Here is a 17,314-nt window from a genome sequence, read left to right on the forward strand (position 1 = left end):
TAAAAGAGCAACAAAACGATCACTCCCATCATCTTCACATCACCCATGAGGCTATGACAGCTCAACATTCCAAACTCATCAACACAAATGGCATTTATATATTTATATATTATGATAAAAAGTAGAATTGTATTAAAGAAAAGAAGAAAAAGAATACAATCAACTTATAAAACTGTCTTTCTAAAAAGACATCATTAAGATAAAAGCTAGTGAATAATATCTGTAACTAAGCATTCTTGCTGCATCCGTTTTCATTTTCTATAGAACTCCATTTAACCCCATAAAATAGGCAAAGTCTTCTGTTTTGATCATTACAGTGTTGAACATACAAAGGATTTGAAATTGAGAGTCCAAGAAGAGTGAGATACATTAGAATACAAATAAGGGTATCAATTAAATGAAGTTCTGAAATTTGAAACGTGATCAATCTAGATCCACATCTCTCTCCAACAATCATAACTGCCACTCTCATTTGTTCCCCCGGTTTACTGTAAAGAAATCCCTTCGTGCAGTTGACGACATGATGGGAGAAGGGAATATCAAACAGTGATGGAAACACCACCTAACTAACAAAGAAGAGGCCAAGGAGAATTTCCACATCCAAGGATTCTTATTAAGCTACTTGAATGATCACTCCATTACAGTCATAACATAGAATTGTTATACCATTTATCAGCCCCAGCACAATATAAAACAGCTACAAAGGAAAGTGAGGAAGTTCTTCTGGAACTTGGAAGGCATAATCCCCAAACTTGCTTCCAGTTTTGAAGGGAAAGAAACATTAATTTCCTTATTCCAAGCTTGGAAATGGTTACCACTCAGGGTGCTGAAGTAATAGGACCTGCAGCCTTTAGCAACTCTCTCCTGAAAGAGAGGTGCTATAATGCCCAGATAAACTCTCTCCTTCATCCACACTCTATCCTAAAGAAGGGGGAGAGATGAAGGAGGAGGGGTGCTAAGGAAAAGATTTGAACTCATGTAACCCAACCACTTCAGAAACCACTTCAACTCCTTGAGCATATCTAGTGCAAGAAGCGAAACCTCATGAGCAACAAGTCTTTAACTTTATTTTTAACTAGTACAGAATTTAGTTTCAATTCTACAAGGTATATCAGAAAGGAAAGCCGCTTGTGTTTTACTCTAGTATGAAGGCATAGCTGGTTATCCTGTACAGTTGACAATAAATACTCAAGAAATTACAATCCGCAGTCACTGAACTCCCTAAGTACTATGTCTCACTTACGATGTGCCTCTGGATCAGCAACAACCTTTAAGATTCTCTTCTTCTTCTTCTGTTGGTATTTGGCATATGAATACCATATGCCGCCGGCTGTGTTGATGACTAGTCCAGTTACATTTAGGGCATGGACTGGTACGCCACCAAGCAATATAAACCCAAAGGTCTGCACAGGAAATAACAGAATATTATCAAGATCGAACATTTAATGTTCATCAGATCAAAGGGAAGCTTAATATTATACTCACCGTCGATCCCACGCCTTTAAGGACACCAACAATGGTTGTAGTGAGAGCTGAGTTGACTATGGTGCACCAGAACATGGTGTAGTTGAGAACAATACCCATCACCAACGAAAGAATAACAATGACTAAAAATGACAAAGAATAAGCCTGCCGATTAAAAGAATGTTTTCCATGTTAGAATGATTTTTTTGAAAGAAAGCAGTAAACTGGTAAGTATCTATTACATCAAACTGCAATGAAGAAAAATTTAAACAAAGACTTCTACAATCATTTCTTGTCATAACTAAATTGAGCAATTTTGGTTAAGTCAGGAATACAATTTCTAACAATTTCAATCTCAATGATAGAGAACACTGCAAGATTAATAAAGTTGTATGAACCAACACCAAAGCACAAAGAGAGAGAGATGGAGCATAGCAATTATATACAGTCGCTGGAAATGAAGGTGTGTATAACTGTCACCACTAGCATGGTTAACAGCTTCTCAGAAGTAGTGTCTGGTGCCCTTACAGGAAGAACCAGGAAAAAGATACTTTCCCCACTAGAAGCTGTAGTTACCAGTCACTCTATTGTGGATGGATCAGCTTCCAATCATGCGCCTAGGAATTTCAAAGCATTAGAGACTGTCTAAAATAAATGCACCAGAGGCACCCTAGGCAATCAAGGCACATAGACGCCTAGGTGATGCCTTGGCATTATCAGTTTCACATGGCCCAGACAGCAGTTGGTAGCACACCTGAAGCTTTCTGAGAAGTAAGAATACTGGGCTTTCTTGCCTTCAATGCGCATGTGCCTAAATTCTCCTCTCCTTTTTCTTCCGTCCTCATCTGAACCTCCAAGGTACCCCCATTCTTTTTTCCATGTACAGAAGACTAAAACAGTTATTTTGTTCACCAAAAACCAAGGTCCAATTTGCAAATCCCAAAACAGGAGTTGAATTTGAGTTATGTGCAGTAAACTGCCTTGTGGAAGCACGCATGTACCATGACAGATTTTTTTTGCCATAAATTCTAATTCCATCAGTGGATAGGACTGAAACAAGATTTGATGGAAAGATAACTCAAAGGACTTCCTTTCTAATGTTTAGAGGATAAAAATCTTAAGGATAGCTCAAAAATCCCAATTAAGTTGCTCTTGCTGCAGCATTCTTAAGTTCTCCAATGCTACTAAGCACAAAACATAGTATCTGTATATGTCACGAAGAAGGTTGCCCAAAAATGATGACACGTTAACATGTCCAACATCACTAAATAACATCAACCATCACAAAATTGGTACAAGAAGATGATGGTGATTAAAGAAACCTACAAAGCACAGTAACAAGGAATTCAACACAATGTGTCATGCACATAAACTCAGCAATCAAACAGATCAAGATATGTAACAAATAATTTTTTAGACCATTCCCAAGAAACTATTAAAACTTTTGTCAGGATGATGCATGTGAAACTACAGACTTCTCTCTAAGAAACCCTCATCTTCATTCAACAACCATTTCTAGCTTCTCTTCCTTAGAGGTCTTCTTTCTAGGAAATAGAGGCCAAACAGGTTTCAGTTCTGCTTATTTTTCTCATAACATTTACATTTATTTATTTTTATTTAAAATGTGCACCAATAGATTCCTATATTTCTCCACATTTGGTAAAACATTAGGGTTAAGTAAACTGCTGCTGCTTTTGATTTAATTCTACACTTGAATTTGATAGAATCAAGTAGTTTCACCAAGTATCTGACAAATGTTACCTAGAAATGACAAACAAGGGCATCCTTGTTACTTCAAAAGCAACCAAAAGAAACCCCCAAGTTTTTTTGATCTTCCTTCCTTCCTAAACCACATTTTCACCATCTGTCTGACAAATGGTACCCAGAAAATGACACATTGGAATGCCCTTGTTACTTCTAAAGCAACCAAAAGAAACCCCAAAATTTTTTCTGATATTATTTCCTTAACCACATCTCATCATTCAATGCAAAGAATTGGCATTATCATTCAATTGGTCCACAAGAGGTCTCAGGTGTGTGCTGTTTCAGGGTCTAGGTGAGAAAGGATCATCTCTTGACGCTGATACAGCATGATATAACTTAATCAGCAGAAGGAAAATGGCTACTAGAGTTCAGTAGCCCACAGAAAAGGGGAAAGGAAAAACTCCCAAGACAGAAACATTATATATATTAAAGCAAAAAGAACTCAAACATCATCAAAATATATCAGTAATAAATTACTTTGCCCAAGCAAGGAAAAGGCCTTGAGATCCTGACCTTTGAAAACAACAGTGCCAAAGAATTTGGAAACTCCCCTGTGGCAACTATAAGAAAAAGAAGAAATGGAAATGACAAAAAGCCATTGTAAAACATAATTTCAACTGATGAAAGTCCATCCTCTGCCCCAGATCTCTCCACCAGTACCAGATACATGGTCTACAAATACAACAAAGCAACTTTATCATGAGAACAAAGCACATGCATCTTATATCCAAATAAATTCATATTCTCACAAAAGAAAAAGAAGTTCCATAATTTGCAACCGCCAATTTCAAGTGCTTACATTAACAAGGAAAATTACAAAACTGACCTGAAAAAAAACAGAAGTAAGGGCCATACTGTATCCAACAAGGTCAAAAGAAAAATCTCCTACTGCTGCAATGATGACCCCAACTGCAGTAAGCATAACCGAAAGAGAGACCTAATAAGAGAGATGCAGGCATCAGTTTACCACGAAAGTAGAACTGAAAATAGCTTACAGGGTACGATTTTAATTTGATCCTCCATAGATATATTATTCAGGAATTGAAACATCATTGGGTACCCAAATGAGAAAACCTAGTGATTCTTGTTGGTTGATTCCACATTTATACAAGAACACCACTAAAATGACAACAGTATACTGTCATCTAAAGGCAAAGATTATAAGTTAGACAAGGGAATATCCACAACATTCCTTAACTAAGAAAGTCATTGGAAAAACTCTTCCCATGAAAAAAGTAGAAGAAAAATATACATAATAAATCCTGGTATACAGAACTTATACAGGTCAGCTCATGACACATGCAACTGAGGGGAGAAAAAAAATGCATAGTTAAGGATGCAATCAAGGATTCCAAGACAGTCATGGACTAGTTTGTAACCAAGATTGATTCTTGAAAAGATGAGAACACTGTTTGAGGAAGCATAATGCACCTGACCTATTTCCCTTTCAAACGTTTTGACATAGGTCACCACACCCACTCCAAGAAGGGCCCCAAGGCCCGCAAGAAGCATTATGTTTTCTGCCCACAGCCCACAGCACTGCCTAGCAGCATAGAATCATGATTTGACACCAGGGTATTATGGTAATTTTGGGCACTCCTAATTGAGACCTGCAAAGTCTAGCTAAACTCAGGAGTTTATTAAGAATCTAATTCTGTTTTAACTTGTTCTTTGGACCAGTCTAAGTGATGATATGTAGAATTCTATTTAAAATACAAGTCATTCTTTAATATTTTTTTCGATGTTTACTGTTAGGAGTCTAATAAAGGCCATAAATACATAGCTGATGCTTGTAAACAAAACAGTTTTTGATGAATAAAATTATTGAAGAGAGAATTACAGCAGAGATCAAGAATCGAGTAGGGTTTTAGGGTTTTCAAGTGCAGGAAATCTCCTGCGGCAGCTTGTTGGTCTACTTTCTTCAGCAACTCTTCATCCCAAGTCTTCTAATTTGGTAAGCAACCATCCGTAACCTACCCCAACTTCCACCTCCATTGCACCTTGTTATCCCCTTCCCAACCCATCCAGCACCTCTTCTTCTTCCCAAAAACCCAAAATTCATAACTTCCTATTCACTCTACAGAATTCCCTTCCCTTTTAGAATCACAATCCCCTCACTGTAGACTCGACCTAACCTCAGCCCCAGTTACCGTCTAGAAATCCTAAAATCTGAAACCCTAATTTTCCAAAACTCTAACCCTAGGAACTTGAATCTGAAACTGAAAATAACAAGGGTCAGATTCTTGTTTCAAGCACCCTAAGCAATAACCTCTAGCCAAACCCTGTCCCCCCACCCTTCAAGCCCTAAAACCCCTAAAACAGCATAGAATCCTTTAGCCATAGGATTTTGCAAACCCTAATTTGACTGCCGTTCATCTATTTGATCTTGGACTTTGGTCCTCACTCAGTGAGGCTACATCACCTTTTGGTATGAATAGAACTGCAACGCTCTATTATCTGAGGTAGGTAACTCTCAGATAAATAAGGTGCCAACTAATATTCTATACTGGTGAGGATCATCAAACTATCACCAACATTTAAGCAGTAGTGCCAGGCTTTTGACTTGGGTCCATAGGCATATAAGCTGGTTTGCAAGCAAGCAATACCACTTTTAAACAAGTGATCCAAATCATATTTCTATGTTCAGATGAAGACGATCCTTCATTCAAATAAACGCCAAGAAATAACTAAGAATGCCCAATTTTTGCATCTGAAAATGCGGATGTAGAGGCCTTCATCTTTTCAATACAAGTAATCTGCTTGGATACGGTTTCTCGATTGGAGATCCATGGATCATCAATGGTATCTTCCCATGGCCTTTCGCCTATGAAAGCGTCCTTCCTTCTCAATGCCCGGTCATCCATCCAATGCATTATTTTCGATACAGTAGGGTACACTGAACACCCACCCAATCTCGATGAATAAAAGAGAAGTACAAGCAAGGGAATATTAAACTCCTCATCCCTGGATACAATAATATGATTAATATCATTAGCATATACCACCGTCATTACCACCCAAGAACTTTGTATAGGATCAAACACAAAGTGATCACAGTAGCACACCAAGAAACCACATTTCAGCCTAATTGAACTAAATTTGTCAAATCAAGCCCTAGGAGACTGCTTCAAACCATACATAGCCTTATGGAATTCGCATACTCTATATTCTTCACAAGCAACATACTCAAGAGGTTGCTCCATATAAACCTCTTATAAGTCATCATGCCATAAGGCATTTCTTATCTCAAGTTGATCAAGAAGCCAATCGAAATTGTGAGCACTGTAAAGGTACAAAAACAAACAGAACTGAAGCAAATAACAGGGGAGAAAGTCCCAAAGTAGTCCATGAATATGTCTGAGTAAAGTTCTTTGCAACTAAACGGACCTTAAGGTGTTAAACTGAACCATCTAGATGATACTTGACCATATACAGCCCACAACACTGATGACCCTTACCAGGACACAAATCTACCAGGCCCCAGTTTGAAGAGAAAGTAAAGTATCCATTTTTGTGTGAGCAGGCTTCCACAGTTCCACCCCAAACGAGACAGTGTGGTGACAAGTCTGAGAAATGGAGCTAGTAGATACAAGAAGAAAAGGCAATACTGTAGACAAGTGACAGGAAGTGGTTGGTAGACGTATAATCATGAATAGGATAACCAAGCATGGATTTCTAAATACAAGAATGCTTACCTTTACACAGAGACCTTGCTGAAGGAGAACATTAAGTAGAGGGCCAGAGCTGTAGATAGCACTGGTCACTTCGGTGGTTGATAGACTTGTAAAAGAGGTAGAGAGGGAGCTTAAACAGAATCAAGAGCAAACACGTCCAATGAAGGAGGCTGCGCATACAAAACACTAGCTGGGACAGGAGAACTAGGAACAGGTGACTAAAACAGGGAGTATATTCTAAGGTCACACCCACACTAACAAAGTCAATGAGTAAGGGGGTCATAAAATTGATACCCTTTCTGATTCCAATGTTACCCAAAAATGCATTTGATAACCTGAGGTGACAAATTACCTACCAGAGAATTCAAAAAATGAGCAAGCAAACATAACAAGAAAAGGTGAAGCAATGGAGAGAATAATCATGCCTCAGGAAAGAAAGAAAAAAAAGAAGAGTGTTACATAACTTAGTATGGAAAAGAGCATCCGATTGATCAAATAACGCATACCAAAGACAGTAACACACCAGAAAGATGCTAGGAACATTCATATGAATCATCAAAGACCAATCTCCAACAAATATTTACTTTTGTGTTCAAGAACCCAGTCTCGTGTGGGGCATATGTACAGCTGGTTTGATGAAGCATATAAAGTAACACAAAGGGTAAACCTACAAAATTGAGTTTCGGCTAAGGATAAAAACAGTAACTAAGGTATACATTTCCAAATCAGACCGTAAATAAAATGAAACTAAAACCAACGAACAGAAACCCAAGTTAAGAGAACATCTACTTGTTCGAAGTGAAAAAATATCACTTATTTTGCAGCTTCTAAAACATTAAAACTGGTGGAAAAAACAAGAGGAGAAGTGATGGCTGGAGCAAGAGAGATTAGTGATGGTAGATAGAGAGAATCTGATGAGCACATTTATGTGTGAAATCTTAGGGCATAAAGCATGCATTTTATACACTTAGAGTGGAGTTACCTTGGGTTTTATGTTGTTTTTGCAGATTTTAGGACTTTTCAAGATTTAAGCAAATATTTGGAGTTTTGGGCTTGAATCATGCTATTTTACACGTTAAGAGAAGTCCATTCAAATTCTCAAATGCGAAAATGGGCCTAATCTGGAGCATGATGGGCTAGAGATGTGTGATTATGGGCCAACTCCGAATTATTGAAGAGATAAAGAAGGCAAATTTGACCTACGGCTGAGATTTTAAATCAAATCTACAGAGATATTATTGAGAGAGTCCAAATGGAAAAGAGTCCTTGCATACCTCAATATCTTATTTCCTATCTTGGATTTAATTAAAGAAAGAAAAAGAGGAAAAAGAATTATATTCAGAAAGAAAAAGAGGAAAAATCCCGTTTTTGAATGCCTTTGTCCAATTTCGATCAAACCCTTCATCGAACGGTCATCCGATGTCCGATCGTGCTGATTTAGGGAGGAGAGCTTCACGACTACTTAAACCTCAAATCCAACGGTGGAATTATGCATCTAATCTCTCTAAGTCGGCGCGATTAGTACGTCAAAACCCTAATTGGCTGAGTCAAAAAAAAAAACCCTGAGTTTTATTCAAATTCAGCCGTGCTTCATATCCCATGCAAACTCTATAAAAAGAGAGCATACTCCATCAAAGAAAAGGGTGTTCTAAAGCTTAGTAGAAGCAATCTTTCTTCTCTTTTTAGTTTATTAAGGCTTTCTTTAGTTTTCTTTGCTTGCATTTGTGAGATTTAAATTTCTTGATTCAATGTTTAGGTTTAATTTTTTTATGTAATGCAATTCAAGTTCAAGTTTCAAGTTGTTAGATTCCATTTTCTCTGGGTCTAGCAATTGCATATTTAGATCATTCTAGATCTAGATCTGGTTGTTAGGGTTGGTTGAGATTCGAATCATTTGTTTCAATTTGCAAGTAACCTTCTTTATTAATCTTCTCTCCTCCCTCCATTCCCGCTTCTATCTACCCCTCCATATTCTTAATTTAGGATTTACTTTCAGCATTATTTATTGTTCTCCCTTCCCCTGGATCCTTGATCAGAGATGCCTACAGTCGTGCCTCTCTTTGGTTAAGGCTTCCTTTTCCTTTTATTGCTTTGTTATTTACTTTGTTATTTACTTTCGCCTATTCATTCATCATCTCGGACCACATAACCGGAGCAAGCCTACAGTCGTGCCTCTGCTTCTGGTGACGGGTGGTGTTGCATCTGCATTTTAGCGATGAACTAAATCTTACTGACTGCTTTACCATACTAATTGGTTTTACTTTTTTTTTCCTTTTTATTTTTATTGTTCGCATTTTTTTTCTGTCTTTTATTTATGCATTGATTGTTTTTAATTTATTTTTCGTTTCAATTCGATTGCATTAGACGTATAGATTAGGATCGTTTAGTTTAGTTAATTAGTTAACAAAAATTTAATCATTCCACTCTCGCATTACTATTAAGAAGTTGAATTCTAATGGTATCCCGTTAGCTACACAATACCGTGCGCTTGCGGTTACTTTTAAAATTTCACAAACACTCTGCAAGCTAAGTTTGCCAAAGAAAAAGCTTATTAAAAATAGAGCAGCAATAAGTTTTATAGTAATCAATACACCTTTAGAACCCTAGTAACATAAAAGTTGTAAACAAAAGGTAAGTGTTCCAAGTATGATGTTCCAATTCCAATAAAATCAGTGTAAAACCTCAGGCATTAAATCAAATCATAAAGAAGTTCAGAAATTACGTTGTACGATTCTAAGAGAACTGGATTGTAGAAGTTGCTCAAATTTGAAGTGAATGATGATGGACCGTACGTAAAGACTGCTGAAGACTTCTCCAACATCTAGTGGTGCAATCAAAAGATATAGTAGTAGTTCCCAAATTAGAAAATAGGATTCTTCAGGCCTAACCAACCACCTATTGGAACTAAAACTTGGACCGAATGGAGGTCTAGTGGAGGTGACAACTTGCTAGAAATTTGGTGTACTTCTGATGGGTATAATGGATGATATGTTTATGCAATGGAGTTAGAAAGTAGGGTCCAAAAACAGATGGTAGTGTTTGTAGAGAAATCCAGCCAATGAAATAAGTCAAGATGGGGATCAAGTATCCCTTTAGATCCGTACACGCATCTCTCGAAAAAGCAGTAATATCAATTGGTGAAGTGGTAGATAACTTGCTTCAAGAAAATTGGAGACTGCTGCCTAGAAAAAATTATAGGCAAGATATTCAGGTACATGGAGAAGGGCGGGCCTGGCGCAATGGTGGAGTCTCTCCATTATGCGCTGGAGGTCGCGGGTTCGAATCAGCCTCTCTGCAAAAAGCAGGGGTAAGGCTGCCTAGAAAGTCCCTTCCCCAGACCCCACAGTGTGGGAGCTTCGGCACTGGGTACGCCCTTTATATTCAGGTACATGGAACAGCAGACATGTTCTTTATGTAATCAGACTTCAAAATCTTCAAACCTTCATGACTTGTTTAGAAGAGTTCAAACTTGAACAACAAAGAATATAGAAACATAGCAGTAGAGAGAAAAAAAACAAGCCCTAGGCTGAATAAACCTGCTTTGATACCATTGTTAGAATTTCAACACCTGTAATCAGCCTAGGACTAAAAGGAGATTCAGAAAGAAGAAGAAGAATAGAATAAGGGAGAGAGATTGCATGCATATGCTTTGGCTCTCCCCTGGCACTTTATTTATAATGTAAAATCAAGTCTTGGTTCAAGAAAGTTTCCTAAACTAAGTTACAGCAAAAAGGAAAACTACATATTGCATAGAATCTCCCAAATCTAATAAAAAGAAAACTATCCTAGGCAGATTGCTTGTCAACTAAGCAATAACAAAATTATAAAGTAACCAAAATAGAAAGTAATCAAAATAGAAACCCCGATTTAAAAGACTTGTGCACCAAGACTGCTTATCCGAAACATAAACTTGTGCACCAAGGCTGCTACAATTCTGAACAAGACCCATAACTCACGGCACTCATCAGATACATAGCCAACTAGAAAATTATTATTGGAAGAAACAAAATACAGAAAATATATAGTCGACATACATCAATATTTATGTTTTCCTATAACATGGAAAGATATTTCAGTAAGACTTCTAGATTGTTTTCCAAAACTGCAACTATCACACAAGATGGACTTTTCTAGAGTTCCTCCCCAATTAATATACCAGGATCAATCTACTTGCCAATTTATATTTATTAAATGGCTCAGTCACAAATGCTGAAGATAGGTAACATTCACTTTCACACATCTACATACATACTATGACGCCACATAACTGCATTTCATATATATGATTGTTTCTAAAACCATTCAACAACACAACTTTGATATGTTGGCTGTATCTTATGGATACATTACCATAAGATAATCTATCAATCCCAACGTCAAATATTAAGGTTACCATGAGCCTTTATCATTTCTTATAAGCAACCCTAGTAGACTTTTGGGATGTGCACCAGATTCAAAAGGATAATCCTCTTTAATACAAAGAGAGCAGTAATGAGAACCAATTGACACATTAGTTCTATGCCTCTATTCAGCATAATTGCGTAGATAAGCATGCAGGTTTTTATAATATTAGACATGTTCAGAGACCTAGAAGCACTGATCATCTTTCATATGCAAAAACAAGCACGTAATGCATGAAGACAGAGGTGGTGAACCGAGGACTACGAAGTGGCTCATCCAATCGATCATCCGTAAATGAGTCTAGCATTTCGTTGGACAATGGCAGCATCTAAACAATACAATCCACAAAATAGTGTCACACGCCACATTAAGAAAGTATACTTGTCCAATAATAATGTACAAGACAACACAAAGTACACTTCTGTTGGCCATACTGAAAACACCTATGCATGTCACCAAGATCACCCCATAACACCATGAAGATAGACTAATAACTAGGCATTAATTACTAATATGATCAACAGTAACAAACTAAAGACATTTGGGAATCAATCGACAAAATAGTTATCAAAAGATCAACCATGAACCTGCAGTGGAGGCTTCCCCTTTCCTGACAACAGTCCAGCTACCAACACAGCAAGCGGTGTAAGCCTTTTCAATGCAATATACATTGGAATATTAACTCCTTTCAAGCTAGCCAAAGCAAATGCAACATTTGCATTGTAGAAGAATGAAACTGGAAATAGTTTCTTTACTGTCTCCATGTTTATTGTTTTTGCTTTAGTGTATCCCATCACCCGTCCACCGTGTATAAGCAAGGTTGTCACCAATTGCTGACTCACAAAAAAAAAATGGCACTCATATAAATAAGGAACAAATTACAAATGAACAATTGCAATGGTCAGAGAATAAATATTTCAAGTTACCTGCAAAGCGAGAAGTGTCAATGAGTGAGAGTATTGCATGAGAACTGCCTTGTTGATAAAAACCATGGCCATTGAAGCAATTCCATACGACAAGGCAGCAAGTAGACTACAGTCCACACAATTACATAGAGAGTCAAACAATGAATGACTGCCTTATGAGGTTCAAAACTTACTAACAAAGAGAAAATTCTCAATAACAGCAGCAGAAAAGAGAGAGGCAAAAAAAAAAATGGTTCATCATAAGAAGGGGAAATCATATAATGGATCAAAAATGCAAATGCTACCACCAAGTGATGGATGAAGACCATCCAATTAAGGCCCACCTATTTGCAAGTTTGAAGTTCCGAGCACAAACCAATGGGCACATCACTTCCGATTCATGAATAATTTTCCTCCCATCAGGGAATGTATCTTTTTATGTGGTACATAATTTTATCAAGGTAAGGGGGGCAGGTCTTCGCGCAATGGTCGGTGGACCATAGTGGTAGTCTGAGGTCAAAGTATCGAAACAGTCCCTTAGCAAAAATTGTTGGTGTAAGGCTGCATAGGGAAATTGTTGGACTTTGCTTGTGCGGAAGCCTTTCAGCACTGGCTTAGCCCTTTTGTAGTTTTACCTAAATCATGAGTATATAACCGACAATGTCATCAAAGACATTGCACATTAACTGAAATTAATCAGACAAATGTTTCCAAAAACACCATGACTACTTCACCATGAATGTGATATAATGGTCAAGTATGACATACATTTTGAAAGCAAAGAACCAACTCCTATTACACCATCAATTTGTAAGAAAAATGAAAAACAAGTGTTTTGCTTTAACATAAAATTTAGCTTCCAGTGAATCCTTTGAGATTAAGAGTAAAAGATTTTGAACCAATCAAAAACTACATGAGTTCATTATGTAGTTGTTCCACTTTTCCGCATAAGAAGCAGAGATCAGCACTGACTTGCATAAGTTGCACGGAAGTGTTTTCTTGATAAGCAACAATTTTTTGCAGGTACTGATTCTGGACTAGGGCATTTTCTACTTGCCAATTTAAAGCTGCTTCAAGAGTAGAGTTCTCAAGTTTGTGGCCATCTGCAGTAATACCATTAGATATATAGTATTGCATGGTATTGTACAAGTGTGATGTAATAATGATGCAAATGCTGATGTCATCCTTGCATTATTGAGTAACTTTAATTTTCATTTCATGTGAATTTGGATTGTATTTGCATTTCATTTCATAGCTCCTTTGCCTATAAAAGGAAGCTAAGTGTGTGTAAGTTTCAAGGTGGAAAACTAAGAAAGCTAAGTGTGTTCTTTTTAGTTTTTGTATTCTATTGTGTTCTCTATAGGTTATGTTCTTGAATGTTATCTAGACGATTTCACTCTTAGTTTGGAATTAACACAAACATATTACAAGTGAGAAAAAACTCAATTCTACAATCAACGATGTTAAAGATGCTCCATCCATATTGATCAATAAGATTTCAATGCTGCAAGGAAGCAACATTTGTAGAAATAAATGGGAGAAGAGGCATATAGTCACCTCAGCAATGGACTCGTATCTGCACGGATGCCACCTTCCATTGCGATCAGATTGGTGATTCTAATGGCCCGCCCCAACAACAGCTCAGACCAACAATCTAAATCTGGTTCCTATTACATCATAGACTGTAAAGAATCCACTCTCTATTACCAGAATTTCCTTCAAATTCCAGAGAAACGACCTACAAACTAAACAAGTAGAATCCACATCAGATTTCAACTGAATCCAATTCGAGTGAGAGAAGCTTCGATCTACACTTACAAGTGAATCAATAACTCACCAGATTGAGATTCAATTACATTGTCTGAAACAAAAGAATAATTTGAGCAGATTCCAACTACATCACATGCAGCAAGGAATCCACCGTCCCTTATCACAAAATCCTTCAATTTCCACAGAAACTAAACAAGTAGAATCCACATCAGATTTCAACTGAACCAAATTCAAGCTGGAGAAGCTTAGATCTACACTTACAAGTGAATCAATAACTCACCAGATTGAGATTCAATTACATTGTCTGAAACAAAAGAATAATTTGCGCAGATTCCAACTACATCACATGCAGCAAGGAATCCACCGTCCCTTGTCACAAAATCTTCAAATTCCAGAGAAACAACCCACAAACTAAACAAGTAGAAATCGACATCAGATTTCAACTGAATCGAATTCAAGCGGGACAAGATTAGATCTAAACTTACAAGTAGAATTAATAACTCACCAGATTGAGATTCAATTTACATTGTCTGAAACAAAAGAATACTCGCGCAGATTCCAATTACATCACATGCAGCACGGAATCCACCGTTTCTTATCACAAAATCCTTCAAATTCCAAACAACTGAACGAGAAACCAAATCTAAATAAAAAACCTATCGCATGCAAGCACATAAACCCAAATCCATCATAAAACCAGCTGAAATCGGAGAACAACAAATCGGGAAAAGAAAAAGAAAAAAACGTAAAATTACAACTTACCTGAAGGATGTTCAGTTACATCGTCGGATCCGAAAATCACGATTTCGTATCTTCTTACGCAAAATAAAAGGAAGATCAGTGAAGCGAGACTAGAAAGCAAGACAAAGAGTGTAGATGTGAGTGTGTGGGGTTTGGGTCTTCGTAGGAAAGTAGAGAAATATAAAAACGGAGAAAACGGAAACAGCTGGCGTAGGCAAGTCATGTTGTTGTAGTCTTCTCTTCTTTGTTTTCGCTTGCCCAAGCGTAAATGGGGAAGGAAGGAACCAACCAGCGCAACCTAATTTACCATTTTTCGCTGGAAAAAGGACAAAAAATTCAAGTTGACAAACTTCTGCGAGGATGCGAGGGTTCTCTCCCTCGCTATCTTCCTGTATGTATCCGTTATTAGCCATGTCAGCACATCGTTGTCGTGTTAGATTGCGATAGGTTGTATTGTAATTTTTAGATTCAACGGTTACGATCTTTTCCCGAAAGTGATGCGAGAGATATCCTTATAATAATAGTGCCCCATGTACTCAAGTTTAATTACCATTTTATCTCCAATATTTTTTGAAATTACTGATCCAACTTTAATTTTGTCCACATGAATTATTAATGCCCTCTTGCCATTAAATTTTGTTAGTTAAATGATGACATGACATCGTTATACTTTTCAAAAACCCCAAAACAACCTGAAGTTTTCTCTTTACTTATTTACCTTTTTATCAAGTTACAGCACTATCCTTAATTAACTATGAGAAAAACTAGTCTTAAATCCGTGTTTTCTGATAGAAATAGTTCTCCTATTTTCCTTCTATACACTTCACCAACAAATTTTGAACAAGGAAGTGAACAGTCAGACAAATATTCACAAAAAGTCTATTAATTTTTTCCGTAATGAGTTCTCTATGATGTTTGATTAGTTGATTATTTTTTTCAAAGTAACGATGTCACATCACTCAGCCGGTATCCGCTCCACCTGAATATCCGAAGGAGTGAGACAACCACAAGATCAAGTTCACATGCAATCACATACCAAGCTGCACAATAATATAATCATGAGTAAGAAACAATATAAATCCAATATCAATTTTATATTAAGTGTCACATCCCCCAGCTAGTACCCTAACCGCGATACCCGGAGGTGTGATTCCACAAGTCCCACAGTAAAGTCTATGGAAACCATATAACCACATAATGCAATAACACAATCATGAGCAAGGAAATAATCCATGTTTACCTTTATTAATCAATCAAAGGAAATAACCTCGAAATATCATTAGAGTATAATCAGAGAAAACAACTATAAAGTGTAGTAGAAAATAACTCTATAGGTCCTAATGCGGAAGAGTAGATCAAAACTAAAGTAAATCTAAAGCTATTACGTCATAAATAAACTAAGAACATAAAGAAAACTATTCTATTCACACAACTCTTTAAACTCAAATAAAGTATTCTCATATTCGTGGACTTCCGTAATCAAAATCGATCGCACTAGCTCCAAGATAGGGTTAATCCTGGTACACTTCATAATCACACAAGGCACCTTCACCGTTATCTTCGTAATAGCTAACACCTTGCATAGAGTACCGGTCACTCGTCGTGGCTTCACAGTCTTGACTTTCGAAGTCATCGATACCTGCAATAGAATTTAAAAACATATTCACCGAAAAGTGAGCTCAAAAGAACTCAGCAAGTAGTTCAATTTACAATAAACAACTACAAGCAGTTCAAAGCAAACATGATGCAATGATATGAGACAATGTATGTATGCTTCTAACTCTAAGTATGCTGGTCTTTATTGCCAGACACACATTAAGATCAAACATGATACTCCTCTGGGTGGGTCTCAAATCACTCTCCCTCATGACTGATGCACGTCTTTTGGGTTCTCCGATGGTAATTGGGTCCTGCATCCATCTTGAACATTCCATGGCTGAGGTTTAGGTCAACACTATCGCTCTCCACCATTGGTTTGAGTACTGGCGCCTGTCACGGTAAATATCAAGCCCAAATGCAAATCATCTACTGAGTCACATCTACTCAGAGTCGGATATCTCCCTTCCGTGCACTAGACAGTATGTTCCAATATGATAGCCTCCCTTCCTAGTTTGTGTAGTCCGTTTTTTATATCCCTCCCTAGGGTCACCGTCTACTATGTAGACTCTCATCCCTATTGGTCATCCACATATGATAAACGGGAAGCTCTCATGTCCTCTCACGGATTGGTTATCGGTCTTGAGCGCCCATGAGACCCAAGCTTATCATTTGCAACCCTATCAATGAATGGCCCCCACAATGTGAATTATGTCCTCTCACGGCTTTGATGCACGTCTTTTGAGAATCCACATTGCTGCCACGGGTCACTCGGTCTCAATTCCCCTTCTGATAGGGTCAGATATGACAGGGTTTCCCTAGCCAAACTCATCTAGACCATATAATAGGGATGTCAATAAGTAATCAAGAAAAGTATCAAGGGGCATCATAGGAAAGCGTCCCATACCACCTCCACTGATGTCCAATGACAGAAATGCCAAAAGGGCATTCCCAATTCCCCAATCACAACTTAGGCAATCACATCATATCATGATTTTA

The 17,314-nt window shown here is 37.5% G+C and overlaps 1 protein-coding gene across 2 annotated transcripts; it reads right to left on the minus strand.

Annotated features, from left to right (window-relative positions):
• Positions 1-486: 486 nt before the first annotated feature.
• On the minus strand, positions 487-15,087 carry UTR7 (UDP-N-acetylglucosamine (UAA) transporter family). Of its 2 annotated transcripts, XM_089152743.1 has the most exons (11): positions 14,741-15,084; positions 14,484-14,603; positions 14,259-14,389; positions 14,046-14,166; positions 13,766-13,953; positions 12,230-12,335; positions 11,891-12,136; positions 4,055-4,165; positions 3,742-3,900; positions 1,486-1,629; positions 487-1,403 (listed from the first exon to the last, which is right to left on the minus strand). In XM_089152743.1, the coding sequence occupies exons 5-11, from the start codon at positions 13,804-13,806 to the stop codon at positions 1,236-1,238; spliced, it is 975 nt and encodes a 324-aa protein (XP_089008869.1). In that variant the 5' UTR covers positions 13,807-13,953; positions 14,046-14,166; positions 14,259-14,389; positions 14,484-14,603; positions 14,741-15,084; the 3' UTR covers positions 487-1,235. The 2 variants fall into 2 exon arrangements, with proteins under 2 accessions (XP_089008869.1, XP_089008870.1); XM_089152744.1 differs by lacking the exons at positions 14,046-14,166; positions 14,259-14,389 and having other exon boundaries at positions 14,741-15,087.
• Positions 15,088-17,314: the final 2,227 nt, after the last annotated feature.

This window comes from Hakea prostrata, chromosome 4 (assembly GCF_041222555.1).
Source record: "Hakea prostrata isolate BN-2017 chromosome 4, UWA_Hpros_2, whole genome shotgun sequence".
In the NCBI taxonomy this organism is placed as follows: domain Eukaryota; kingdom Viridiplantae; phylum Streptophyta; class Magnoliopsida; order Proteales; family Proteaceae; genus Hakea; species Hakea prostrata.